At 39.0% G+C, this 27,871-nt stretch overlaps 1 protein-coding gene across 3 annotated transcripts; it reads left to right on the top strand.

Moving 5' to 3' along the window:
* Window positions 1–1,883: 1,883 nt before the first annotated feature.
* tut4 (terminal uridylyl transferase 4) lies at window positions 1,884–27,735 on the top strand. 3 transcript variants are annotated; one of them, XM_084909900.1, is made up of 31 exons: window positions 1,884–2,028; window positions 2,140–2,285; window positions 3,337–3,898; window positions 3,988–4,139; window positions 5,264–5,380; window positions 5,470–5,647; window positions 5,774–5,862; window positions 5,950–6,001; window positions 6,187–6,256; window positions 10,115–10,241; window positions 10,652–10,771; window positions 15,580–15,768; window positions 15,861–16,035; window positions 16,114–16,640; window positions 17,358–17,508; window positions 17,870–17,956; window positions 18,261–18,364; window positions 18,466–18,523; window positions 18,626–18,729; window positions 18,841–18,930; window positions 19,545–19,658; window positions 19,784–19,861; window positions 20,115–20,292; window positions 20,379–20,426; window positions 21,963–22,045; window positions 22,154–22,269; window positions 23,310–23,464; window positions 24,753–24,850; window positions 25,567–26,131; window positions 26,951–27,121; window positions 27,208–27,735. In XM_084909900.1, exons 3-31 carry the CDS (start codon window positions 3,415–3,417, stop codon window positions 27,294–27,296), a joined length of 4,569 nt encoding a protein of 1,522 aa, XP_084766026.1. In that variant the 5' UTR covers window positions 1,884–2,028; window positions 2,140–2,285; window positions 3,337–3,414; the 3' UTR covers window positions 27,297–27,735. The 3 variants fall into 3 exon arrangements, with proteins under 3 accessions (XP_084766026.1, XP_084766029.1, XP_084766028.1); XM_084909903.1 differs by lacking the exon at window positions 2,140–2,285; XM_084909902.1 differs by having other exon boundaries at window positions 1,884–2,285.
* The last annotated feature ends 136 nt before the right edge of the window (window positions 27,736–27,871 follow it).

The raw sequence follows: 27,871 nt of genomic DNA, 5'->3' as shown, positions 1-27,871 counted from the left end.
ATTATACCAAGAGCAGCGCAAATTAGTGACTCAGAAACCTGCTAACCTGATGAGGGAGGATGAGGGCAAGTATGACGTAGGCTTATCAACAAAAGTAATATAGCATAAGTTCAGCGTTTACTTTTTAGGTGTTTCTCGCTGAAAACAGAGCAAAAATTCAGATGACTGAGAGGAGGATGAATGAGAATGTATATATTTCTGATTCAGGGATAACTATTCTAAGGGAAATTGCTGGGCACTGTGCTTTAGGTACTTAAGTGAAGGGCAGTTATCCAGAGGAAAACTGCATTATTATATACTATTCCACCATATGAGCATGTGTCTGTGTGTAACACACATTACTTACCATCACATCCCATGCCCTCCATGCCAGAATCAGCCCTACAAAGATTCCAATCAGGTCGACTGGATGTCTTTGGAAGAGTCAAGTTGATTCAATTCAGTTTAGTTTAATAAAATGTTATTTTTATATAGCGCCAAACCACAACAACAGTTGCCTCAAAGCATTTTTGAAGAAAGCATACATTTTCAACTTTTTACTATATTTTGAGAGGTTTTACAACTCTTCCTACTGAGGAAGACCTTCCCAATGGCCATCCATCCAAAAACTAATAGTAATCCATGCCACTCATGCAATTAACTAATAGATACATATTTAATGATTTTTTTCATGATATACCATCACACTGTAAGTAAAGAAAGAAGGAAAGTAAGAAAGGTGCATTTTCTGTGAATTAACAAAACCTTTGTTTTATAATTACAGGACAGCTATGAGCTATCATCATTTTCGGTATTATTTCACATACTCACTTCTTACAATTTAAACCCAAAGAGTCATGCTGATGGATTTTGTTCATTTACTACAACAGCTTTTCTTTATTCTTTAGAAAAACTGAGATATAATGAAACTGAAATTGCACTTCTTTTCCTTATAGATCTGGGATTCAGATCTGGGATCTCCTTCCAGGTCTGGACAAGGGCATCAGCTAGACCAGGTCCTGGACAGTCTGATGTGTAGCAGGTGGAGTGAGATGGACTTAAACACAATGTGCCAGAGTTGTTCTATCGGTGTTTTATTAGGTCAGGCAAGCTTTGGTGCCTGTAAATGGAATCAATTCCTTGATCCACCAGAAACTATTTGCATACTCTTGCCACGTTATGCCAAGCACCAAGAGAAACTAGGATTCAGTGCACCAGTATAGGGTTTGACACTGGGTTCAAGGATTTCATCCAGATACCGAATAGCAGTCATTTGGTATCTGGCATGTAGAGTTCTATGTGTCCCTCCATGGATATGTCCCTGACCCACTACCAAACTGATCATGCTGAATGATGCTACAAGCAACATAACACTCTTCACAGCTTCTCCAGACACTTTATGTCTGTGCTCAGATATATATATATATATATATATATACACACATATATATATATATATATATATATACACACATATATATATATATATATATATATATACATATATATATATATATATATATATACACATATATATATATATATATATATATACACATATATATATATATATATATATATATACACATATATATATATATATATATATATATATATATATATATATATATATATATATATATATATATATATATATACACACACACACATATATATACACACATATATATACACACACATATATATATACATACACACATATATATATATATATATACACATACACACACATATATATATATATATAAATATATATATATATATATATATATATATAGCGAGAGAGAGGGGGAGAGAGAGAAAGGGTGTTGTATACAAAGCAAGGACCTTCCTAGTAGTACATGAACGCGGCACGAAACACGCCCCTCTTCATCATCACTGGCACTCCCACAATGCAGCGGGGTAATGTATTAACATGGCGTCAATGCTTGCTGTTTTGACCAGGGCCGTGGGATTTGAAAACATTATGTAGACCAGAACCATGGAGATAGCTAAACAATAATTTCGAATCAACTTAAGAGTTCGAAAGTAAGTCAGTGCGTGCTCTGTTGTGTTGCAACGGTTTAAGCGTCTCCTTTGTGTTTTTTATGACTTGCTGCTGTGTAGTAAGTGAGTACCAGTATTATTTATTTCCCGTAGCTAGCTCAGGCGGACGACCGGGCATCGCAGCTAACCTCAGTAACATTACGGAGAGGGCTAACAACGTACTCTGCAGAGCAAAGCAACCCCAGGAAGTAAGCGTGAAGCATTCCCATAACGTAAGACGGTACATTTAAGCTTTAATGGTAAGCTTTTTAAGTTAATTCTATTTTAACGCACAATTTTTCTCTGCGTGATGGCATCCCCCTCCCTTATTTGTTGCTCGGAAGTTTAGCTAACTGTGTGTGTTAGCTTTCGGTGTTGTGTTTAAGTTTGTTTTTCTCTAAACTGAAACACACGGAAGCCCCAATGAGTAGTAATGTCTGCAACCCCTAACCTGTGGTTTACTGTAAAACGAAATTAATCTCCAACTGCGATAGTGGAGGTGGATTTCCAGGAACAGACCTGGGGGAAAAAAGCAATCAGGGTGGTAAACTGTCTATTTGGCATTTGTGTTTGATCTAAAAACGCTAGTTTGATTACGTTGGAACTACGATGCTAAATTTTGTTTGATTAATTTCGGCATTTTATAGACAAATTGGTATGTTGCTTTATGACGAATGAAAATGATCATTAGCAGCAGTGTGGATCTCTGTGCTAAACAATTTATGTTTTAACTGAGAATATTACAAACAAGCTTTATAAATTGTACTATATGTGCATATCTATCATAGTTTTTGTTTAGTGTGCTCACACCAAGATATTTTAGTTTGATTTCATAAAAACTTGTTGATGTGCTCACTTGGTAACTTGGCTCTGGGATTTTCTGTTTTCAGCGTGGACAATGCATAATAAAAACGATCTGTTTGAACTGTAAAGACAAAGTTAAAGTTGCTCTGTAACGCCCCCCCCCCCACTCATCTTTATTACTTTTAAACAATGATAAATCATTTAAACAAAAGAGATCTGACCCAAAATTAACTCAACACTTCCTTATTTATTTATAACTTGGTTATTCACCTTTTTAATGAGTCAAAGTCAACTCTTTTAAAAAATAAAGGGGAAAAAAAATCTGTTATTGTAAAAAAAGTTTTAAATAAACAATAAACTTACAATTATGAACTAAAGATTTTTCTCTAAGTTACTCATTCAAAGTTTACATATGCATTCGGCTAGTCAGCTTCACCTGAATTGTTAAAACAATGCACAACACATTATTTCACTGCAGATACAATTTATTTCTTCTTCTTTTCCTAGACTTTGGGTGGCCTGCCTCCCTGGCCATCTTCAGTGTGGTGTTGACTCCACCAGGAATAAGAGCAGAAGAAAAAAGGGATGGATGAGTCCTTAAGTCCAGTAAAGCCAGTCAAACAGTCTCAGCTCAGAGGAGCTAAAGCTTTATCCACTGAGAAATCAAATAAAGAGACTCTTGTGCAGAGAGAGGGTCATAAGTCTGCAAGCCGCAGCAAAGAAAACAGCACAACTGCCAAGGATGAACATAATATAGGCAGCCAGGTTAGTCGTGGGCAAGGCAAGACTTCTACAGATACTCCCCAGGACAAGAGAAGAGGTCGGCCATCCAGATTGAGTAGGCTGACTGGAAGAACGGGTTCTGGGGAGAGAGGCAAAGGAAAAGGGGCAAGCTTACAGCAGCACCTGGTGCCACAGGCTTCTGAGTCCAGAACATCTCTTTCTGCAGACAGCAGCCCCTCAGCAAACAAAGAGAGCAGCTCTTCTGTAGTGCCTGTTACCCCTGACAAAGGGCTTACAGAGCAGGCTAGGAGCTCTACTAGAGCCCTGGCAAAAGAAAAATCCCAAGGTGGGTTGTAAAGCATTTTTCCTGAAATGAAGAAGTCTTCTTCATCAAATAGAGCTCCAGTAAAGTTCTTTGTGTTTGCTGTTTTTTAGTGTTGAAAGCCGCAACACTGATGCATCAGTCTGTGCAAGAGGGCCCAGAGGTGAGGCCCACTGTGGAGGAAGGACCTCTCACAGAGCAACAGCTGGGCCTCCGACAGGCAGAGGAGCGTCTCCGCAGAGACTACATCTACCGATTGCTGAAAGTGAGAAAACCACTCAGTGTAACCTTTGTATACCAAATTTTAATAATATGTATGTAATAGGTCCAGAGTAGCTAAATTACTAGATAGTGCAATCATTTTTTTTAATTTGCATTTTTCCACATGTATAAAAATTTTAAAAAGCCACATCTTAATTTGAATGTGTTCATAACTTTATTTTTGAGATACATGTATTTTTATGATACACTTATTTTCATAAACAGCAGCACAAATGAAAATATCCAAATGGAATGGCTCTTCTGTAAATAATAAAGGGTTAACTAAAGCTTGAGGACATTTTGGCAGTAAGGTCTTGCCTTTACATTGGAATAAATCAGCTTACAATTTAGCTATAAAGCAGATTGCTACTGTACTATAATAATTATCTAATTGTCTAGTTAAATTAAACATGGGAAAAAATAGTAGCACACAGGCAGATCATGTGTTAAATCTCATTTTCATTTTTGGTGATAACCTAAATGTGATCGTTCTAATTAAACATTGATGCACTGATCATTAATGGCTAATCATTTCTGTCTCATATAAATGGGGAAAAAAGACTAAAATGCTCATTCTAAGAGAAAAGTCTGAGTAAACTCTCAAGATTGAGCTCAGTTTAAACTGGACGCATTATCGTATTTTTCTACCATTTGGACCATGGTGAAGCCCCTCAGTTCATCTAATTGGCTGCTCCTCTTTAAAAAACAAATAACAAACCAAACCCAAACTGTTCGCTGTCTCTAAGATCATACTTAGCAAAGACGGCCTGAAACAGATTCTAGAGTAGTCGGAAGGTTTTGGCTGATGGGAATTTCCTGTACATAAGCTGAGCTTATTTTTATGAAGCCCTGATAATGTTTGATATGAACATTCAGTTTTTAAACAGGATGTATAACAGAGGATCTGTTCTTCCTAATTTTCGCTATTTCATTCTTCTGTTACTTTGAGTCATTTTCATAATGTGTGTTTTTGGTTTTTTTGTACTGGGCACTTTTTTTTTTTTTTTAAATCTCCACCCAGCATGGCAAGGTGAGATCCACTGTTTAATTATAAGCTGGAGGATCCAAATAACAAATCCCCCACATGTAGAGAACATAAATTGATTGCCTATGTCTTTGTTTTTACAGCAGTCCCCTGAGTACCCAAACTACCAGTACATATGCAAGCTGTGCTCTGTGCACATTGAGAACATTCAAGGAGCACACAAACACATCAAGGAAAAGAGACACAAAAAAAACATAATGGTAAGTACTTGTGATATGCTAGTGTTTATCTGAGTGGACTGATAGGAAGATTTTAAAATAGTTTACACATTCTGCTTGTGACATGTTAGGAGAAACAAGAGGAAAACGAGCTGCGTGCCCTGCCACCTCCTTCTGCTGCTCAGCTGTGGGCTGTCAATGCCGCTGTCCTAGAAACTGCCAGGCAGCAAGGGATATCAGATGAAGACTTTGAGATTCGAAAGACAGTGGTCAGCAGGATGGAGATCATTATACAGAAACACCTCACAGGTTGTATGATGTGATCGCATCCAGTCAATTCCTTGATTTTATCTTTATTGACAGTTGGCAGTCTTTCTGTGAGTGTTATTCTGCGTAGTCTATAGATCTGCCTGACGTTGATTCTTTGGTTTCCAGCTTGTTCGCTCCGTCTCTATGGTTCGTGTCTTACCCGTTTTGCCTTCAAGACAAGTGATATCAACATTGATGTCACCTACCCTCCCTCAGTAAGTCTGCTGCTAATAGTTTGCAATCCATTTACTCTTAACACAAAAGCACAATGACAGCAGTGACCTTTTCTTATGTCTGTTCAGATGACACAACCTGAAGTCTTAATTCAGGTGCTGGAAATCCTCAAAAACAGTCGTAAGTTTTCTCCGTTGCATTTTATATTAAGTTGATGTGCTTGTTATTAGGCTGTATATAACTCCAGATTAGCTGAACGCTGTTTCGGTGTTTTTTTTTCTCCCCCATCTGCATTTTTTGTTTCAATTTGGCTGAAACCCATCATTTAAAAAAACAAAAACAGTAATTGATTGTTTTCTCCCTAGCCGAGTTTTCTGAGGTGGAGTCAGACTTCCATGCCAAAGTACCTATCGTGTTCTGTCGGGATGTTAGCAGGTGAGCATTAGCAGGATCTCTTTTTGTCCCTCCATGTTGTATGTCTATGACACAGCATTATCTTCAGTGACAGAGAATAAGTTAAATGTAAGGCTAGGTAGTAGAGTAGCCTAGTAGACTGGGAAATTTTAAGTAAAGGTTTGAAATAACTTAAACAATCTAGTTCAAGAATTGGGTGCAAAAGTTTAAATTGATTTTGAATTTTCTACAATCCACAATAAGATCAAAATTATACAAACAGGCTTAAATACAGTCCCGATCAAAAGTTTAAGACTACCTGAAAAATGGCAAATCATATTTTGCATGGTTGGATCTTAACAAGGTTCCAAGTAGAGCTCCAACATGCAACAAGAAGAAATGGGAGAGAGATAAAAAAAACAATTTTTAGAGCATGCAATTTATTGAAAACGCTTAAACTAAAAAAGGCCGTTTTACACCTGATCAAAAGTTTAGGACCACATGCCTTTAAATGGCCAAATCTGTGCAAAAATATGGAGTCATTTTCTGTCAGGTAGTCACTGATGGCAAAGACAAAAAAAAATGTTCCACTTTTCTAATGTGGTTGGGTTGTTGAACTGCATAAGCAGGGTCTTTCACAGCACGCCATCGCTGCTGAGGTGGGGCTCAATAAAACAGTCATTTGGAATTTCTTAAATTATCCTGAGGATTATGGAACAAAAATTTCACCAGCAGTGAGCCTGACGATCCTGTTGGCTGTCCTTGAAGAAACTGGACGATCCTTGATCGGTGTTGCTGGGGCTGCAGTCGGCACCGGCGTTACTGATGCTGACTGCAGCCCCATAACTATCAGACGGCATCTGAGACTGAATGGCTTCAAAAACAAAAAATGTCTTCAGAGGCCTCGTCTCCTTGAACGCCACAGAACTGGCCATTTGGACTTTCCAAGAGAGCACCAAACATAGAATGTTTAAAGGTGGAAGAAAGTTTCAGTGTCTGATGAGAAAAAAAAAATTAACCTTCATGGTCTGATGGATCCCACTTGCAATGTTTTCTACGCACCACAGTGGAGGGGGGGCCATAATCGAATGGGATGCCTTTTCCTTCAGTGGCGCAATTGAGGGTCCTGGAGGTGCAGGAACGTCAAACGGCTGTTGGCTATGTCCAGATGTTTCAGAGAGCATCTTTCGTGACTGAGGGCCCTCCTCTGTGTGGTTACGACTGGGTTTTTCAACAGGACAATGCTACAGTACACAATGCCCGCAGGACAAGGGACTTCTTCCAGGAGAATCACAGGTTTTTTGGAGGTGTGGTCCTAAACTTGAACAGCTGTAAAACATCCTGTTTCAGTTCAAGCATTGTTTTAATCTCCTAAGACCCGAACTCTTTCATGGCTTGCATTTTTAATTTTTCTTTGATATTTGGGCTGATTGTTTTTACATTCATCAGGTCCCAAAGAATTACGAGATTCTTTTATTTATTTTTTTACCCAATTTTGTGTTTCTGAGAAAAATGAGAGCCACATTCGTTTTAAATTTTGTAGAAAAAAAAACAAGTATTTTGGTCTAGACAACCCAAAATGTGATGTCCACATGTGTATGCCAGGTCCTAGGAGGCTCACTCCCATTTCTTCTTGTTGAATGTTAAGGGTCTACTTGGAACCTTGTTAAGATCCAACCATGCAGTAAATGACTTTTTTTTTTGCTTGCTATTTTTAAAGTGGTCTTAAACTTTGGATTAGCGCTGTATATACATACAACCCCAGTAACATTTAGATAAATGTCACTTTAACAAGTTGCACCTTGACCAGATGGTTTTGGTAGCCATCAACAAGCATCAGAGATAATTTTGACTCTATATTTGACTGTTCTCCTTGGCAGAATTGGTACCTGGCTTTTAAGCATAGTGCACAAATTTCTAAGAGTTTCGGTCGGGGCTTTGGAAAGACCCATTCAGAAGCTTATGCTAGCCTGCTTTATCCATTCCAAAACCATCTGGGATTCATTGTTCTGTTGGAGCACCCAATTATGTCCAAGTTTTTAGCAGTCTGTTGATATGAGGTGAAATTGAAGAATTTGGAGATCATCCTCCTTTATTATTCCCTCCACTTTGTACAGTCTACAAGTACCACGGACAGCAAAACACCCCGAGAGCATGGTGCTTCCTGCACAATGGTTGACAGTTAGTACATTGTTCTTAGGTTTCAAAGTCTCAAGCGAGACAGCCGTGATGTTCTTAAATTTCATAGTCACCCTCAAATCTTCATCATTACCTCTAAAACAAGGACTGCTCTGGCAGTTTGCAGTCTAAAGCAGTGGAGTTTGATCAAGACACTGCAGCACAGCTGAGTAACATGAACTGCTACGGCAACGACCTGGTTAGGCATCTGTCAGGGAAAGACAGTATAAGAAGGGCTGAGGCTCCAAGGACAAAAAGTGTGTGTGTGCGCGCGTCAGCTTGTTGTGATGTTAAAAATGAGACCACAAAAGATTTCAAAATGTCTCCCACCTTTAATGTATCCCATAAACTGTACAATTCAAAACAAATCGGTTGGGGTAAAAATAAGTGTAGAATACAGTGTTCAGTCTTCTTGGCTACACACCTGCCATCAATTAAGGGAGGCCGATTAACCCCAAATAGAGTTCAGCCTGCCTACTGGGATTTTCCTGACATTTAACATTTTCTGTTGCAGCAACAGCCATTGTTAAGAAAGCTGACAAAGCATCTCACTGCTAAAAGGTCAAGGGAAAGGTACAAGAAGTCCTACCCAGTATTTACCCACCCTTCCTTGCAAAAGCAAATCAGTCATATTGTAAGGGCATGTCTTCTGCAAAGCCCTGTTCAGGTCACCTCACAGATTTTCCATTTGATTTAGATCTGGGCTCTACCAGAGTGGTGGAGACATTTTATTGATTTGGATGCATACTTGGGTCATTGTCGTTGGTGAAAAGGTGACATTAATCCTCAGCTTTCTAGTACCTACATGTTTGTAGGTTTTGGGTTAAAAGGGACTGTTCACAATCCTCCTCGCCCCCCCGTGACTAAAAGCACAGCTATAGGTAAATAAAAGCAATCCTGAATCATAAGCAATGCTTCACCGTGCCTGTGGTGCACTTTTGATAGAAGTTTTTCCATTCCTCCCACCCACACTTACCTTTCAGAATTGTGGTCCGAAAGTTCAGCTTTTGTTTTTATCAGATTGAACACATTTTCTCTCATGCCTTTTGGAGAGTTGATGCATTTCTTTGTAAGCTGTAACCAGTTTTCTGTTTGCTTTTATCCACTTTGATGTATATGATATATCTAATGCCTTTTAAGTGGTTTTAAAAAAACAAAAAACTGACTAATACCTGTCGACCGCTAGACTTTGATGCTTTTTAGGCTCTTAGCAAATCATGACTTCTGCTGTAGTGAAGATCAGGACAGCAGCTGAACTCTATTTGGGGTTAATCAGAGTCTCTTAATTGATGGCAGGCATGTTCCTAGGAAGTCTGTTGTAACACCTTTTGATTTATCACAGTATTAGTTTAAGGATGTGGACACTTATGCAACTAGCTTAATTTTTTGAATATATTTTTCCTAACAACTTTGTTTTTCAGTTGAATTGTAAAGGCTTCTAGGTCACATTAAAAATGGGAAAAGTGTATACACTGTTTATGTCCACTGTATATATTACAAAAATAAATATGAAAATTCTAAAGTAAGTTGTGAATTATCAAAATGTATCAAGTGCCCTGCCTATATAAAGCCTGTGTGTGGGAAATCACTGAGGCCTGCAGTCTGGTATTGTTTTTTGTTTTTTAATGTGACCTCTTTCAGATCATGAGCCAGTGAGACATTATGACAGTTAGAATTTGGTCCAGCTAATTGTCATCTTCCCCCACCTCTGTTTCTTCACAGCGGTCTGATGTGTAAAGTGAGTGCAGGAAATGATGTTGCTTGTCTTACGACCAATCATCTGGCAGCCCTGTCTAAACTGGAGCCCAGACTGATTTCATTGGTGTTGGCCTTCCGCTACTGGGCGAGGGTAAGCCTGTTTCTGACACTCAGAATGCATACACCTAATACATGTGTCATTTGTTTAGTTCTCAGCATGTTGCAAAAGTATCTTTGTGTCATGATACTTGATAATTAATGTGTTTATGAAATGACACAAAGGATATAGTGGATGTTTTGGATATGAAAACTGACTGAGAAATAATGATAATAATGGAAGTGGTTTTTTTTTTTTTTTTTTTTTTTTTTAAATCTCTTGTTAAAAGAGTTATTTTCAACCTCATTTGTGTACAAATATTAAACTTATATGCCCAAATGGCAAACACAGATGATCTGTTGGTCTGTATGATGTATTGTTTGGACCAAAATGAAAAATTTTGCTTTGATGTTTCGCTGAAAGCAAAAATAGATTTTTTTTCTTTTATGTATTTATCCACACAGTTGTGTCACATTGACTGCCAGGCTGAAGGTGGCATCCCTTCATACTCCTTTGCCCTCATGGTGATCTTCTTCCTGCAGCAGAGAAAAGACCCTATCCTCCCTGTCTACCTGGGCCCCTGGGTAAGTTACTGAGAAAGGGCCACTCTGTATCTGTGCTCCTTGGCAAATAACCAACCTTAAACAAAATTATTTTTAAATCCTTTTCTTTATATTTTAGAACCTGGAATAGGGTTGGGAGATATAGTCTCAAAATTGTATCTGAGATTTCTGAGAGTATTTCCATAAAGTTTGCGACAATGAGATTTTTGAGAGTATGGGAAAAAAAATACAGAACAACGATTGGAGCATAAAACTTCCGAGCAGCAGCAGTTATAAGTACAAGTGAATGAAGGGCATTTACCACCTTCATCTTCAGTGAGTTACTGTCGTTAGTGACACTTTACCTATTTCAAAGTGTGAAATGTATTGACGCAGCAGCATCAGCATTATAGTGCAGTAGTAGTGATGCAATATTATACCAAGTGACACAGCATACCTCAAATATAAACACAAAGGTAACCACCGTAGCGTTTTTCAATTCAGTTCAATTCAATTTTATTTATATAGCGCCAAATCACAACAACAGTTGCCTCAAGGCGCTTTACATTGTAAGGTAGACCAAACAATAATACATACAGAGAAAAACTCAACAATCAAATGACCCCCTATGAGCAAGCACTTTGGCGACAGTGGGAAGGAAAAACTCCCTGTTAACAGGAAGAAACCTCCAGCAGAACCAGGCTCAGGGAGGGGCGGCCATCTGCTGCGACCGGTTGGGGTGAGAGAAGGAAGACAGGATAGAAGACATGTTGTGGAAGAGAGACAAAGATTAATAACAAGTACGATTCAATGCAGAGAGGTCTATTGACACATAGTGAGTGAAAAAGGTGACTGAAAAGGAGAAACTCAATGCATCATGGGAATCTCCCAGCAGCCTATGCCTGTTGCAGCATAACTAAGGGAGGATTCAGGGTCACCTGATCCAGCCCTAACTATATGCTTTAGCAAAAAGGAAAGTTTTAAGCCTAATCTTAAAAGTAGAGATAGTGTCTGTCTCCCGAATCCAAACTGGAAGCTGGTTCCACAGAAGAGGGGCCTGAAAACTGAAGGCTCTCCCTCCAGCCTAGAAGTAATAGATTTTCAGTGGAAATCTTAAGTAAACATATAACTGCTTAACCTTTTAGTTTAAGAATAACTAAAGTAACTTAACTGTGTAATGCTTCAGGAGCCTGTACAGTAGTGTAATATATTAAAACTAGTGGTGCAACGGATCACGGTTGATCCGTAATCCGAACCGATCCCACTCCACGGTTCGGCACGCACGTGATCCGAAGAATTCGAAAAAGAAGGAAAAACAGTATGTGTATGGTGCGCGTGGTCAGTCTGTCAAGCGATAGTTATGGTCAGCGCTAGCGGTCCAAGTGGAGGTGCAGAGGAGTTTGCGGCATTTAAGCAGCCCTTTGCTGCCCAATCCGACCGGGCTAAAGCTATTACAAAAGCTACTGGGGTGTTTAGCTGCAGACGGGAGGCCGTATTCCCTTGTGCAAAACAAGGGGTTTAAACTATGATGAACGTGCTTGAGTCACGCTATGATATCCCGTTGCGCGTCCACTTCAGTGACAGGATCGTACCCAGGCATGTATGAGCAGGAAAAGTTTAAAGTTATGGCTGAACTGTCCCAGGCATCTTTTGTTGCCCAACTACAAACGGGTGGACCTCCAGGTCAACGGAAAGCTACGTGACCGCTCATTATATCACAGCGGAGTCGTAGATATAAAGCCCTGTACTGCCCTATATCGCACCTTAATTTGTTTTTATATAATTGCGTGGAATAAGTCTTGAGTTGAGTGTTTTTAATAGGCAAAAAATACTTAAAAAGTTAATAAGTAAATGTTAAAATTTTGTCTTTTTTCCTTTTTGCTGATCTGAAAATTGATCCGATCCGTGACTTAAAACCGTGATCTGAACTGAACCGTGAGATTTTTGATCCGTTGTACCACTAATTAAAACTGAAAAATGTTGCATCTTGGGTTCAGTTTTTTAACCCGCTGTGGTAAGCGGTAAACCCACCATGTAACCACATCAGCAATTTCCATCCACTGTTTGCACTCTGCAAGTGCAACTTGCAAGTAAGGTTACACATTAGAGAACACAAATGCATAGTGTTACTAGAGCAACAACTAATTTTGACATCATATGACACTTTCACATCATGTCAAAGTTTTTACCAGTGGTAGCAGGGCCCAGACAGTGTAATGTTGACAGTGTCTGAGCATCTAATGGACAGAATGACCCACATTTTCTGTCTGTGTGTCTTCAGGATAGTTTGGTTAAAAAAAACAATCCCACATGGCTCGAGTCTCTATTTGGAAACTAGGTGTAAATACAAGACGTTGATGGAAAATTGTATCATTCTTGTCACGAATGGACACATTGATGCAAAAGTACAACACTAAAAATATCCTGTGTTGTTGCTTAGATTATCTCATCAGACTTTTTGAGCACTATGCTGTATGCTCTGCATGTGTAATAACGAAAACTCTTCTGATGCTGTAAATCATTAGTTTTCTTAAAAGATGCCTACCTATATTATACCTATGCATTTATCAGAAGGTAATGATAAAATCTTTTTTCCTGTTAGTTTTTAAAAAGATAAATAAAACAAATAAAATAGGTTTTATGAGACTTGTTGCAGTTTTACCACATGGTTACAAATGTGGATGACACAGGGTGAAGAACAGAAATGATTTCATTACAAACTTGATCTAATGTTGCTCACTGAGATTCATTGCTTTTTAATAGTGTAAGGTCTAAAAACATTCCCTGCAGAACAGGATATGAGAAGGTGTCAATTCTAGTGGCAGTAGCTTCTCTATGTGAGTGACGGAGCTACTTGTTGTGCTGGTTAAACAAGTAATGCCACACTAATGATGCACACCTTTCACACTTAAGTTGTAATCTGTCAAATTTTAATTTGATCTGGCATCCAATCATTAGGAAAAACAACATAATCAGAGTATATTGGTCCTTTCCTTTGCTGTAGTGCATTATGGGCCTCTCTCAAAGCTCACATTCACTCGCTGATTATTTCAGTTCAAGTAAACATGACTGAATCACCCGAGAAGCTTCTTCAGTTCTAAAAGTAAAGAAGCTTCTCAAATGAGAGGTGAAACCTCTTCAAGGAAACTTGAAGTCCAGACATTTTACTTTTCAAGCTCCTTAGACAGGAAGAAGAGTAGTTCTTATATACCCGTCAAACCAAACTGTTTGTGGATCGTTTTGTGTAAACGGAAAAACATTTCTTGGAAAGGATGTTGCTTATGAATATTTTAAAAGTATTTTTGATGCTCTAAGCACATCATCTCTATAGCTCATGTTTCCAAAACTGGGCAGCTAACAATCTAGAGTGAGAAGTGGCATGGCAGGCTAGAAAAATATACATTTACATATACATTTAATCTGCAGTTAGGTGATCTTTTAAGGCTGCAAAGCTGCCATATTTCTGCTTTGCAGCCTTAAAATATCTTAAAAGAAAGTGTTTTTTGGGGATTTAGACATACAGTACTGTGCAAAGGTTTTAGGCCACCTTTTATTTCTTTATATTTTGCTAGGAAATTGTAAAAAGGTATAGTGATTTATTAAAATGTGCAAAAATACAACATTAAAAAAACCCTATAGTTCCTCTGTCTGAATTAGGTGATGAGTTTGGGGAAAAACTACAGGTTTACAATGGTTTGGTTGGTTTTCACATAGAGAAAAATTCAAGTGAACTCTGAGCCAATCAAAATGTGTCAGTTTGCTTATTAGGCAGATGTATCTGGGGTGGGAGCAATAAAAGTAATACAGGAAGAAAGTGCTGTGTGAGAAAAGTGACAATTTACATTCATTTCACAGCTAGTTGCAAGACCTTACAGAGCTTTTACATTTATAGTGCAGAGCACTTTCCCACATTGAGAATAAACAGCATATTTTGCTACAGGACACTTTCTTAGCTCGGGCTGGGGTCACTTTCACACCACAAACAAACCACTCGAGTTCATTTGGAACCGTAGTGAGATCACCCCCTCCAAAGTGTCTCTGTGCGGTTGCTTTGGTTGACACCCAAGTGTGATTACTGTGTTTACACCTAAACAAATACACCACACCAAGGGGAAAATGAACAGCATTTGATTTAGGCTACGTCCACACTAATGCGTTTTCGTTTGACGCGGAGCGTTTTCAGGCGAAAACGCCGTTTTCAAATCTATCTGGGCTAGTGTGGATGTAGCCTTAAACTGACCAAACCGGTGTGAAAACATTCTAAGAGAAGCTTGCTTTGTTTTGTTACCTGTTATGATCCCACAGCACCTCAATAATGTTGGGATCTGGCTCTGTAGGGGACATTCCATGACTGGCAGTGTTCCATTATGTGTTTTTCTATCTGTATGAATTGACTGCATTGGTTTTTGGTGTCATTATCATGCTGAAAATGAAATTGTTGCCAAACATTTCCAGATGGTACTGAAATCTGACAGTATTTTTAGTGTTCATAATTCCATTAGTTTTGACAAAATTCAAACACCACTAGCTGGAATGCAGCCACAAATCATGACGGGGCCTCTGCTGTGTTTTACTGTAGACACTCCCGTGTTGACAATGATTTGAATCACAAATTTAAAAATCAGATTCATCACTCCATAAGCCCACTGATTTTCAGTCAGGCTTCTGCCTTTTGACCTTCTTTGCAATGTATCAAAAGTACGACAGTAGTAAATATTAGTAAAAATATAGCTGTGATATCAGGTTCTACGGGTTAAACTGGCTCTTAAAAACAAGCTAGTAATCTCTTTGCTAACTGTTTTACTTTGCTTCTACTCTCTGTTATGTTTGGCTTTGCTTTTCTCCTGCAGATTGAAGGCTTTGATGTCAAACATGTGGATGAATATCATTTGACTGGAATTACAATGGACATGTATGTCCAGTGGGAGCATAGACCTCCGACCTCTACCGAAGGACGGGGAGAGAACAGAAACGAGGCCAGGGGAGAAGGCAGGGCCAAACCTCAACACCGCAATGATGCCCCTAACTCAGAGGGCTTGGTAAGATTTGTTTTACCTAACTCAGTGACAGTGTTGATACTCTCGCTTTTGCCCCTGGGTTTTGCACTAACCTTAGCTGCTTTCACCTAAAGAGCCGCCTAACCTTCACCGTGGCTAAAGATGTTGCGCTGGGCCAGTTATGGTTGGAACTTTTACGTTTCTACACACTGGAATTTGCACTTGAAGAATATATCATCAGCATCCGCTTAAAGGACCTCCTCTCTAGGGAAGTGAAGAACTGGCCTCGTCGCAGGCTTGCTATCGAAGGTAAGAGATAGTTCTATTGCAAAACTCACTTTCCAAGCATAGAGAAATGGAGAAATTCATTCATTCTTATGTTCCTAGATCCGTTTGCCTTGAAGAGGAACGTTGCTCGAAGCTTGAACAGCCAGATGGTCTTTGAGTACATCCAAGAGCGTTTCAGAACAGCTTACAAATACTTTGCTTGCCCTCAGAAAAAGGGCACCGGAAGACACCAAACAAAGAAGAAAGCAAGGGCACAGGGTGTAAAATTGGAAGAAGCTGGGAAGAAAGAGCCTTCATCTACGAACAAGGATGAGAATAACATCAAAGCAGAAAAAAGCCAGAGTGTCCAAAGAGGGCACCAGGGATCAAAGGAGGACGAAGAGCCTGACAGTGATGATGAAGATGGTTCAGATCCATCCAAAGAAAGAAATGAGAGCACTTTAGACACCCGCCTCATGGACATGCTTCTCAGTGAGGGAAACACACTTTCCTCCTCCCCCAATGGCCTGCTGGACAGTGACAGGGAAGAAGAAGAGGAGGATAACGGAGTTTCAGAGGATGACGGGCCTGTTGCACCAGATGATCTGCACTATGTGTTTGACAAGATGATTTTCACTTGTGGAAAGGTAAATAGTAATTAATGTCATCCATCCATTGGATAAATATTTGTAAATGCCTTAGCAATGCACAACATTTTGTATGTAATGTAGTTTGAGATATGTTTATAATAGAGATCCATTAAACTTGTTGCTGTAGTATAGAAGAAGCATCATCTTAGCTGCTCATGCTACATAACTGTGTGGTTTGCGTGTTCTCCCTGTAGCTTTGTGGGTTATTTTCCACTTACTCCGGCTTCCTCAAACACATGCATGCTAAGTTAATTAGTGATTGTGAATGAGAGTGTGAGCGGTTGTCTGTCTCAGTGTTAGCCTTGTGGTAGACCTGAGACCTGTCCAGGTTGTACCCCACCTCTTTCCCTTTGACAGCTGGGAAAGCTTCAGAATAGGATAAGAAAGTGAATGAATGGATGGGTGGATGGATGAGTTGGTGGGTCAGTAGTTTTAAATTGGTTTATTTATTTGAAAATCACGTGAATGTAATAACTTGAGAACAAGGTGTAGGATTTTGAAGTTGATAACGTAGGTGTGTCTACTTAGAGGCTGAGGGGTAGCACTGGCAGTTTCAAGTATTTTTTTAAGATTGCAACAATATGACTTGCTTCAGTATTTAGACACATTAAAGCAAACATAAGGAAATATTTTCAAGCTTTGCAATATGTGACATTCGGAACTGTTACATAACATTAAAGCTGTTCCCGGACATCGTTAATTTTCCTGTTCCAGCCTCCAACTGTCGTATGCAGCATTTGCAAACGAGATGGTCACCTGAAGGACGAGTGCCCTGAAGACTTTAAGAAAATCGAGCTGAAACCTCTGCCCCCTATGAATGACCGCTTCAGAGAGATCCTCGATGGCCTCTGCAAACTATGTTACTGTATGTAGCGAACACTGCACTTCTAACTTGTTTCACTTTAGCATTTTCCTGCAAGGAATCATTTTGCTTGTATAGCCATTATCTTTGAGTAAAATAAAAACCCATCTTCTCTTCAGTATATGGTGGGCAGCTGGCAAATACCTTATGATTATATGTGATCAAAATGTAAAGACTCTACAAAGCTTAAGAAAAATATCAAAAATTCCTTTAATACACGAGAAAACATAGCATCAAAAGCAGATAATTCTCATATTGTGCAGTCTGAAACCAGTATTTCAGCAGTTGTTAAAAAAGAAAAAACTTCAATAATTAAGGCATCGTTGTTTCTTTCTTTGTGTGTGTGTCTGATCTGCTGTGGTAGATGAATTGTCACCTACACATGCTGAACAGCAGAGGAGGGAGCAGATCCTTGCTGGCTTGGAGAGGTTTATAAGGAAGGAATACAATGGTGAGCCTGAAACAATCTACTGCAAACAAAAGTCTCAAATATTTATCTCCATTTCCTTGGTAACTTTGCTGTGTAGTGTTACAGTGTGTTTTGCACAATTTAAGTTAAAAGCTGTCGAGCAGTTGACAAGACACAATATACTGAGGAATACATTCAATGTGAAGCGACTGTTGAGTTCCATGAACTTAATGAGTATTAGCAGATTTAGTAGAATTGATAGAAATGAGTTTAGAGAGTACAACATCACTGTGAGAACACTTTAAAACTTTTTGGTTTTCTTTTTAAAATGTCCATGTTTCCACAGAAAAAGCCCAGCTTTGCTTGTTTGGATCTTCCAAAAATGGCTTTGGATTCCGTGACAGTGACCTTGACATCTGCATGACTCTGGAGGGCCACGAAACTGCAGAGGTTAGCAGACAAAACATCCAGATGCACTCACCTGAATAAACACATGATCATTATTTCATATGATCACTGTTTAATTCATTTTTTTGGATCTGTCTGAACAGAAGCTGAACTGCAAAGAAATCATTGAAGGCCTTGCAAAAGTGCTTAAGAAGCATACAGGTCAGTTAAAGTGTTCCTATTATTTCCCCCTGAATACTTTGGTAGGAGACTCCTGTCTGTGTGGAAAAACTGACTTTAATCTTACAATTTCCATCATCTCAGGTTTGAGGAACATCTTACCTATCACCACAGCTAAAGTGCCTATAGTGAAGTTTGAACACAAACAGAGTGGTTTGGAGGGGGATATCAGCCTTTATAACACACTGGTGAGTGGAAGATGCCCTCATTATGACTGTTGTCATGTAATGTTATAAGAGATGTTTTATATTGTCAAATATGTTGCATTATAAATTAATTTGGAGGATTCTTCTTTCTAGGCTCAACACAACACCAGGATGCTAGCTACATATGCGGCTCTGGATCCACGTGTGCAGTTTCTGGGATACACAATGAAGGTCTTTGCAAAGGTATGTGAAAATTGACAATCTGGGTTTGTAACCAGAGTACTCAGGCTGAGTATTCAGTGATCTACGATCCTTCTTGGGTGTTTTCAAAGAAGCACAAATTCAGTATTTGCAAGTGATCTCCCACCCCATACCAGTGGGAGTAACAGAACCAACACAGCAAGTAAATTAAAGCTGTATAAAGACTCATCAGCATTGAGGCCAGTGCATAAACAAAACCAAAAAAAAAGGAATATTAAAGTGCAGTTATATAAAAGATGGTATGTATACAATGATGCTCAGTATACAAATAAACGCATATCCACCTGCATGTTTTCAAACATACATGAGGTTATTCTTCTGATGTCTGCACTTGAATTTGGGAACGGGTTTTACAACAAATGTTAGCAGGGTTTTCTTCCCCCCAAAAATCGGAAATCTCACTGAAAGCATAACATGTGTATGTTAGTGTGTTTTTATTTACCTTTATTTAACGTTGAAATCAAATCTCTTTTACAAGGAAGAAAATGCAACAGAAAATATAAGATCTATAACATGATTTAGTGTGCCCTCTTACAAAAAGCCTTCACCACGAGTTTCGTCTCTTCCTGTAACTAACCCACTTTTTGTCCTCACAGCGCTGTGACATCGGTGACGCTTCCAGAGGGAGCCTCTCTTCTTATGCTTACATCCTGATGGTGCTTTACTTTCTGCAGCAGAGGCAGCCACCTGTCATTCCTGTCCTGCAGGAGGTATTTACCACTGATTAACTCAGTCAAGTGCTGTGCCTGAAACTTAAAGAGGCTTTTTTAAAAAATATTTTTGCTTTGAATTTCATGAAGTAAATAGCCCTAAATGATGTGTGATGTCTTTTTAGATCTTTGATGGGAATACTGTTCCTCAGCGGTTGGTAGATGGCTGGAACGCTTTCTTTTTTGATGACCTTGAGGATCTGGTGAGTTGGAAAAACAAAAAACAAAAGAGTTTCGCAGCTTAGCAACCACGTTAAAATGTCTTATGGCAATTATTTAGGAAAATCATTTAAAAGCAATACCCAAGTTAACTTTAGTCTCAGCGTTCCCTGGGGTGTAAAAAACCACATATATCGAATAATCAGTCAAATCTAATTAAACAACACACACACAAAAAAGCGGCAAGTACAGTTTGTCTTGTAATGACTCTGGAATTAGTTTCCTCTGTTCTCACAGCGTCGTCATCACTCAGAGAATCAACAGAACACAGAGTCTGTGGGAGAGCTGTGGCTGGGACTTCTACGCTTTTACACTGAAGAGTTTGACTTCAAAGAGCACGTGATCAGCATTCGCCAAAGGAAACGCCTCACCACGTTTGAAAAACAGTGGACCAGCAAATGCATCGCTATTGAAGGTGCTCACATGGCTCTGCATCTCCGTAAACTTGATTTGCTTCCAGACTCAGTTGTTTTCATCCCACTGATATGCTCTTCTTCTTAGATCCCTTTGATTTGAATCATAACCTCGGTGCTGGAGTTTCTCGTAAAAGTAAGTGCCTGCCATACCCGATACAAAAAATATCTTATTGATGCATTCTGTTGAGTTTGAAAACTTAATTAACTTAACGTAATTTTGGTGGTTGAACAATCTTAGACAGTTCTTGGGTTTTATTTCCTTTTTTCGTGTCAGTTTAGCCTCCTACTGGGTTCAAGCAACTTTGAAATAATTGAGTAGCCAGTCTTACCTTGTGCTATAAAGGCTCACCCTCTACATCATTCTCATCCTCTTAGTATCTTTTATGTGGATCTTAGCAGCATTTTTTTTCAGTTAGTCTCCCCTTCTGCAATTGTTGCCTGTAAAAGCAGGCAACAGTCAGCAACAGTCTTTGGACACCAATACTCTAATATGTACACCGTGTACACGTTACTTGCAGCTTTTCATTTCCATTGTAGATTAGCCCAGAGGATGAGGCTGGTTGAATATTTGTACACCTGCACCCACACTTACAGTTGTTCACCTGTTGAAGTCATTGTACTTTGATGCTTGAAAATGAACAGAAGAAGAACCTGAGCAACTCTGAAAAAGGACAAATTGTGATGGTTTAGAGACTAGATCAAAACACCAGGTCCTGTCAGGTTATGATAGTAATGTAAATACACACACAATCACACTGTAGCAGCATGTGTGGTTGCAGGACGATCTGATATCCTCGTGTTGGTGTTGTTCCCTCGTCATCATAAATAATGTTGTTCCAGGTTCAACATTGCAAGTGACCAATCACCTTCTCCTGACGTCATCCGCGACCTCGAAAAACACAAACGCCTTCAAAAAATCTACTTCACTTGCGAGAAGAGAAACCGCCTCTGTAAGGACAATATGTATAATGCTTACCGTTTATGAAAGGAAAGTATCCTGAAATTCAAAGAATTAAGTTCCTGGATCGGCGGACAGAAGCGGTTTCTCTTCTCGCAAGTGAAGTAGATTTTTTTTAAGGCGGTATTTTTCAAAGGCACAAAAGGGGGATGTCACAACAACGTGATTGGTCACTTGCGATGTTGAACCTGGAACAACATTTATTATGATGATGTGGGAACAACACCGACACAAGGATATCAGATCATCCGTGGTTGCACATCAGCAGATCAGGCAGAATGCTATTCTGATTCCCGTCCATTGTTGAAAACAAATTTAATGGGCACCAAAACCACAGACTATATGTGAAACATAAGTTTTGTCATTGTGATGTCAGCCATTGCTTTCTGGTCCTGAAGTCTCAACATTAGTGCTTATATAAAGTTGTCACTTGTGAATCCACTGTGCGTTTAGTGAAAATGAGCCGTAGCAAATAGTGCCACCTACAGTGTCAGGACACTTGTCAAAGTGGCCACACTCCATCCAAACGAATATTAAAAATAAACAAATAACCCACCGTACAGTTGTTATGAAGGGGAAATATGTAGACAAATGTCAGGATTCTATGTAAATCGATTCAGAACTGCTCTGGGCCTGGGTACGTCTGCAGAAGCTTGCTTTGAAACTATGAAAATGCCCTGTTACTTATGCTGCCTCTCATTCCTCCACCAGTGACAAACTTCATCATGAAGGCATTTATAAATGGGAGAAAGCTGTTTGGAACTCCCTTTTATCCCGTCCCGGGCACTGAAGTGGTAGGTCATTCATGTAACACAGTTGAATGTTCAGACTTTGACTGCTGTCTGCTGTGTATCCCAGCCTAATGGTGTTTTGTGTTTTGAATGTGTTCTGTTCTGTTGCAGGAATACTTTTTTGACTCTAAGGTGCTGACAGATGGTGAATTGGCTCCTAATGACCGGTGCTGCAGGATCTGCGGAAAGATTGGACACTACATGAAGGACTGTCCAAAGAGACGCAGGTGGTCCCCTCTTAAGTCACAGAGATTTATCTCTCAGTTGGCTAGATTTCCGAGAAAAAAATAAATATGCTCAAATACGAAGAACTTCTCTCAGTTGTTTTCTCTCACATCTTAAAAAATACAACTAAAGCTGTGGAGGGAACTGTCCAAAAGAATGTGATCTTGACAGCCACCCATCCACTGAGACCATTTCTCATGAGATTTCCATGAGCAATAGAATAATCAAGAGAATGGCCAGTTGTATCTCTTAGGAAAATTGCAGTTTGTTTTTTTTAACAAAAGAGTGGTAAGCAACTTCTTTTGTTCTCTACTTGTCCAGTTTCCTCAAGTTTTTTCTAATGGGTACATTGCACACCCAAGCATATGCCAAGTTTTTGGCTAACAGCATGCTGGGATTCACCTTGTTGGTGCAAACATTGTATTTGTGGTTGTCAAACTGTGTTAACTTTGGTATATTTTTGTAGGTTAAAGTAAACAAATGGGAACTAATGCTGTGTTTTGGGATAGGCCAGTATTACCAAAGTACCCAAAGGTACAATTTAAAATTGGTTCTTGTCTGTCATCTGTTATGTGTAGACATCACACTGGTTCATCCGTTGCTCTAAGCTTCTTTTTAACTGTTGACTGAGAAAGGGGCTTAACATACTAAAAAACATTTCTCTGAAAATGGTCAGGTACAAGGACAGGACCAAAGATGAGTCTCAAAGCAGCCATTGTCCTAAAACCTTTGAAAGACCTTCAGGAAGCGTGGAGACCATTGTTCAGGATACCTTACAAGAAAGGCAGGCTCACTGACAACAAAATGTAAAGAAGAGAGCGGTGGCTCAAGGCTTTTGCACAGCACTGTACAGTACAGAATATAATATCATAACTTTGAATAGAAAAATGTTAGGCCCCAATCAACCAGCCATGGATGTTAAAGTACGAAGTCAGTGCACTGGACGTAAATTAAAGTTGTTTTTATTTGACTTGTACTAAATCTGGCATGTTTTCCATACCTTCTTGTGGTGACATGATTTTTTTTTTTAATTTTTTGTCAGAATAAAAAAGAAGGAAAATGAGAAAGATGAGGACATCAAGGAGGAGGAACGAGAGCCAAAGGATCGGCGTTGCTTCCAGTGTGGGGACATGGGGCATGTACGGCGAGACTGCCCTGAATATCGTCACCTCAAACAAAGAGCTGCCGGAGCACCAGGTCAGCACAAACAAAAGCTTCTTTTTTTCCCTTTGAAGTTGTGTATGAAAATGAATATTTGTCAGGATGGTGTTTCCGTTTTGCGTAACTATTTTTAAGTCCCGGTAGAATTGCTACCACATAAGCTAGCGCAATCATTTTTTTTGCATAGGAAACCGGAGGAATTGTACATACTTCTTACGCATTCAGCTTGTCCTAAGTCACAGTTTCCTTCCACATATAGCTTTCCAAAAATATTCCATATACATTACAATATTCCAGAAACACGCTTTGCCGATCAGCTGTTCATAGCACTTTCTACGTTGGAATAGACATCAGCGCGAACTATCACATGTCTGCCATTGCCTGCCAAAACCGGAAGGGATGTCATATTTTGTGGGAAACATAGTTTTTACCTTCAGGGCCTTTAAAAGCCTATAATGGTGTTTTTAAAAGTCATGTTTGACTTTATTCTTTTCTGTATAGTTTCTGAGATGCTTAGAACTCAAGTTGCACTGTTGGAAAAAGTTTATTTTGCTGCACATGCTGTTTTTTTTTTTTTTTTGCAAATTTGCATAATAATATTTATTTTCGTTTTTCATGCTGTATATAAAAATTGGTGTATGGCAAAAATAACACTATGAAGACACTCAAAATAAATTTTCTTTGGTTGGAAACTATTTTGTGCAACTTTTTTGTATTTACAGTTTTGAGGTATATACCTCTGAAATTCCTGTAACTAGAAATATGTGTTTAAAAAAAACAAAACAAAAACGATTTTCCATTTTTTGTAGTTTATTGCACTTTTTTGCAATTTATGCAGTTACTATGGACTTAATGCATACATTTATAAAATTTTGGGGTATAACAGTTGTATTGATGTATAGCAACTTGAAATACTCCCCAAAATGGGACTACAGCATGTGAAAATATAACGATAAGCTCGGGCGGACTTGGTTCTATGGTAGGTCTTAAAGGGTTAATATTGAAACAAACATATAAAGAAGGTAAATTATTCCCTCCAAAAAATGTTCTAAACGTGCTAATCAGTGTGTGCGTGATTGCTCTGCCCATCAAAAAGTCACCTGCGTGAATATCATTAGTTATTGGAGTGGCAATTGTCAGTTGGGAGATTTTTACATATCGCCCAACCTTATTATGAGTCTTTTTAAAATCTTAAATATCAACGTATATAAGTACCCTAACAATTATTGATTTTGAGTTATAATTATCCGATGTGGGACATATCAGATATTCTCTGCAGTGGGAACTCAAAAAATAGCTTATATGGCTTTTTATTCTTTTACAGCTTCTCACATGGTGCGAACTATAGTGAGCTCTCAGTCCATCCCTATTCCCCAGACAGCTGCAGACTGTCCTGGAAGGACCAGACAGGCCTCAGAATGTGTAAGTACAACAGTTAACCTTCCACACTACGCTTTCAAAATAATCACTGACGCTGGCTACCACAGATGTGACAGAAGTTCATAAGTGATGCATATTCAACACTGAGATGTGATTTTCTTTTCTTTTCTTTTCTTTTCTTTTCTTTTCTTTTCTTTTCTTTTCTTTTCTTTTCTTTTCTTTTCTTTTTTTGGTACCAATTCCAGTTCTGAGAACTATAAATGGCAGCATGTAACAACATGTGATCAGCTTTTCTTCAGTGTAGTTTTAGTTTTCATAATGAAGGAAGTTATTAAACTTTGTAATGTCTCTCAAACTACTGTAGGTCATAGGATCTTCTCTCACTTAAACAACTGAAAATTAAGTGCATGCTTCTGGAAAGAGATGCAAATAATTAACAGAAAATAAGTTTACTGGGCATATTCAGTTCAGTTTCATTTATACAGCGCCAAATCACAATAACAGTTGAATCAAGGCAGTTTATATTGTAGGTAAAGAACCTACAATAATCCCAATGATTATATTTTGCCATAAAAATAAAAAAGATTGTAGTTAGTGTGATTTATGAATGAATTTAAGAAAACATGGTCTAAAGAGTCGTCACTTTTATATCTGAATCCAAAAATCACGAACAAATAAAATTAGAACTTATTTGCACATCACTTGTTCAGATTGCTGATTTTTAACTTCTTCCTTTTTTTTCCCTTTCCTCCTAATAGTCTGATAGTCGTCAGACTCCACCCTACTCACCACAGCCCACTGCTGTCCCCCCAAGTTCCACCCACTCCAGTTCTACTCAGCCCTCCCACACTAAGACCAATTCTGCTGGTCCCCACAAGCAGTCTGCACATCCCCAGGTCCCGCTCTCTCTCCTTAGCTTTCCTACCTCCCACCCAGGCCAGTATCACCCAGGTGCACTCACTGCACTGGGACTTCTTCCCACCCACCAACACCAGTCACACCAGTCCCAGGGGCAGTCTACTCACCCAGTCCACCTTCCCTCCACCTCCTGGCCTATCCATGGACCAGTCCTCACCTCGTCCTCTCCCACTGCCCCCTCTCCGCCTGGCATGAAATTCGCCCTGCGTTCAGCGTCTGGGAATGGGAGTCCCACAGGTTCAGGTGGAAACCCCAGCCCCATGAATCTGAATGACCCCAGCATAATCTTCGCCCAGCCGGCGGGGAGACAGCTGGGCATCAGCGGGCCAGGACGGGAAGGACACTGGCACAACCACTTGGCACAACCTGGGTCACTCATGGGCAATGGCACTGTAGTCAAGTCAGGTATTCACTGGGTGATTTGGGAACACCATCTGTCTGTGTGGGATTCTGTCTCTATCTTTATCTTTAAATAAAAGCATCAAACCATTTCTTATTTTATTACACCATCACCTGACTCTAGTGCTCAGGTATAGCTGCTTTAGAGTCTGCACTTTCTTTACAGAGAAAATCAAGGAATTCTTTCATTCAGAAGTAAATCTGGAGTTTTTGTTCCAGGATCACATTTCGGATTTAGGTTGTGTATGTCTTAGGAAACTGCAGATCTCAATCACAGCTAGGAGAGGCTAAAGAAAATGGTGCAAATGTAGAGGAAATGTTACCAAACCCTCATGAGTTTGCAGTTGTCAAAAAGATTGTGCATGAGACTGAGGATTGTTTCTTGACCCTGACAATTTAAAAATGTTAGTGAAAAGAACGAGGTACACAGGAGCGACAGTCTACCTGAGCTCTGAGGCTTGTCAGTGTCAGTTTCATACACTTAGCTGTTTTAGTTTGTATTTAGTTGTTGTTTTTTTTTGTTTGTTTTTTTTTATTTTCTATGATATTATAATAGTCATAAGCATTTCATAAGTTTTAATGATTTTATTTGTAAATAAATCAGATTTATGCAAGTAGTCAGCATTTTCAGTGTTGACCCTTCTCCAGTTCCCTGTGGCATGCTGATTTCAGCTTGTTAGTCTAATCCTGATTACTACCTTATGGGTGCTGCACCCACAAAATACCATTTGATTTGCAAAATCTGCACTAGGATTAAAATTCTTACCGGTACCGATTGTCTCTTTTTGACAGTTACAGAAAGATTTTTTTCTCCTTTGTCTACAGAGTCTGGCCACCCGGCTTCATTTGTAGCTGTGAGCCAAGGCTCTCGGTTATGGGAGCACAATAAAACCCCTCAGTACACTCTGTCTCCATCCTGGCCCTACAGAATGCCCCAGAACTTCATCCAGCAGGGCAACGGAGGCTACCAGCATGGTAAACCCTTTGTGGCCCAAGGTTAGATATGATGAACAGCAATGCTTTTTTATTACTTTTGGAAAAGAGACATTTTTTTCTAAGGGATTTTTTTTCTCTTTGTTTAGGTTCTATGATGCATCCGAATCCCAACTTCCCACTGGTCCCTCATGTCCGGCATCCAGTGAATCTGAATTTCATCCAACAGAAGAAGTAAACTGGCATCTTTTTTTAATCAGGCTTATGGTCAGTAAAACAACGCATAAAGCATCATTTGATCACAAGACAATTTTTAAAATGAATTTTATCATTTTTGTACAGTTTTTAAGTTTTACTTTTTGTGTCATTACATTGATTTGTGATACAAATGTCAAATATTTTAATACCCCCGTTTTTGAGGGGGTCCAAAAAAGTGTTTTTATTTTATGTGTAAAGTAAGGAGGACAAATGTAAACCTTTATTTTTATTAGCTTTATTCATACTTTGCTTGCCACAAAATGAAGGCTTTGAATAGATGTTTGTTTTAAAAACAATCTAACATGTCACCCTAAGTATGTAGTGCCAAAAGCATTGATAGCAAGAAAAAAGGGGAAAAGTCTTAAATAATAATGAAAAAAAAAGCTATAAAAAAAAATAAACAAAAAAGCAAACCGCTTCACTGTGTCCTGTGTGTTTATGTCTCTTACCAATACTCCAGCATACTATGTATGATCTAGTTTGCATTTGTGCTTTGGTCTTTAGAACTCAGACTACAAGCAATGATGTTTGAGCAGGTTGTGACTGCATTGAGTC

This window comes from Perissodus microlepis, chromosome 17, assembly GCF_051167445.1.
Source record: "Perissodus microlepis isolate ML-2025 ecotype Zambia chromosome 17, ASM5116744v1, whole genome shotgun sequence".
NCBI lineage: Eukaryota > Metazoa > Chordata > Actinopteri > Cichliformes > Cichlidae > Perissodus > Perissodus microlepis.
The sequence above is the reverse complement of the archived record's forward strand: the minus strand, read 5'-3'. Positions and strand labels throughout refer to the sequence as shown.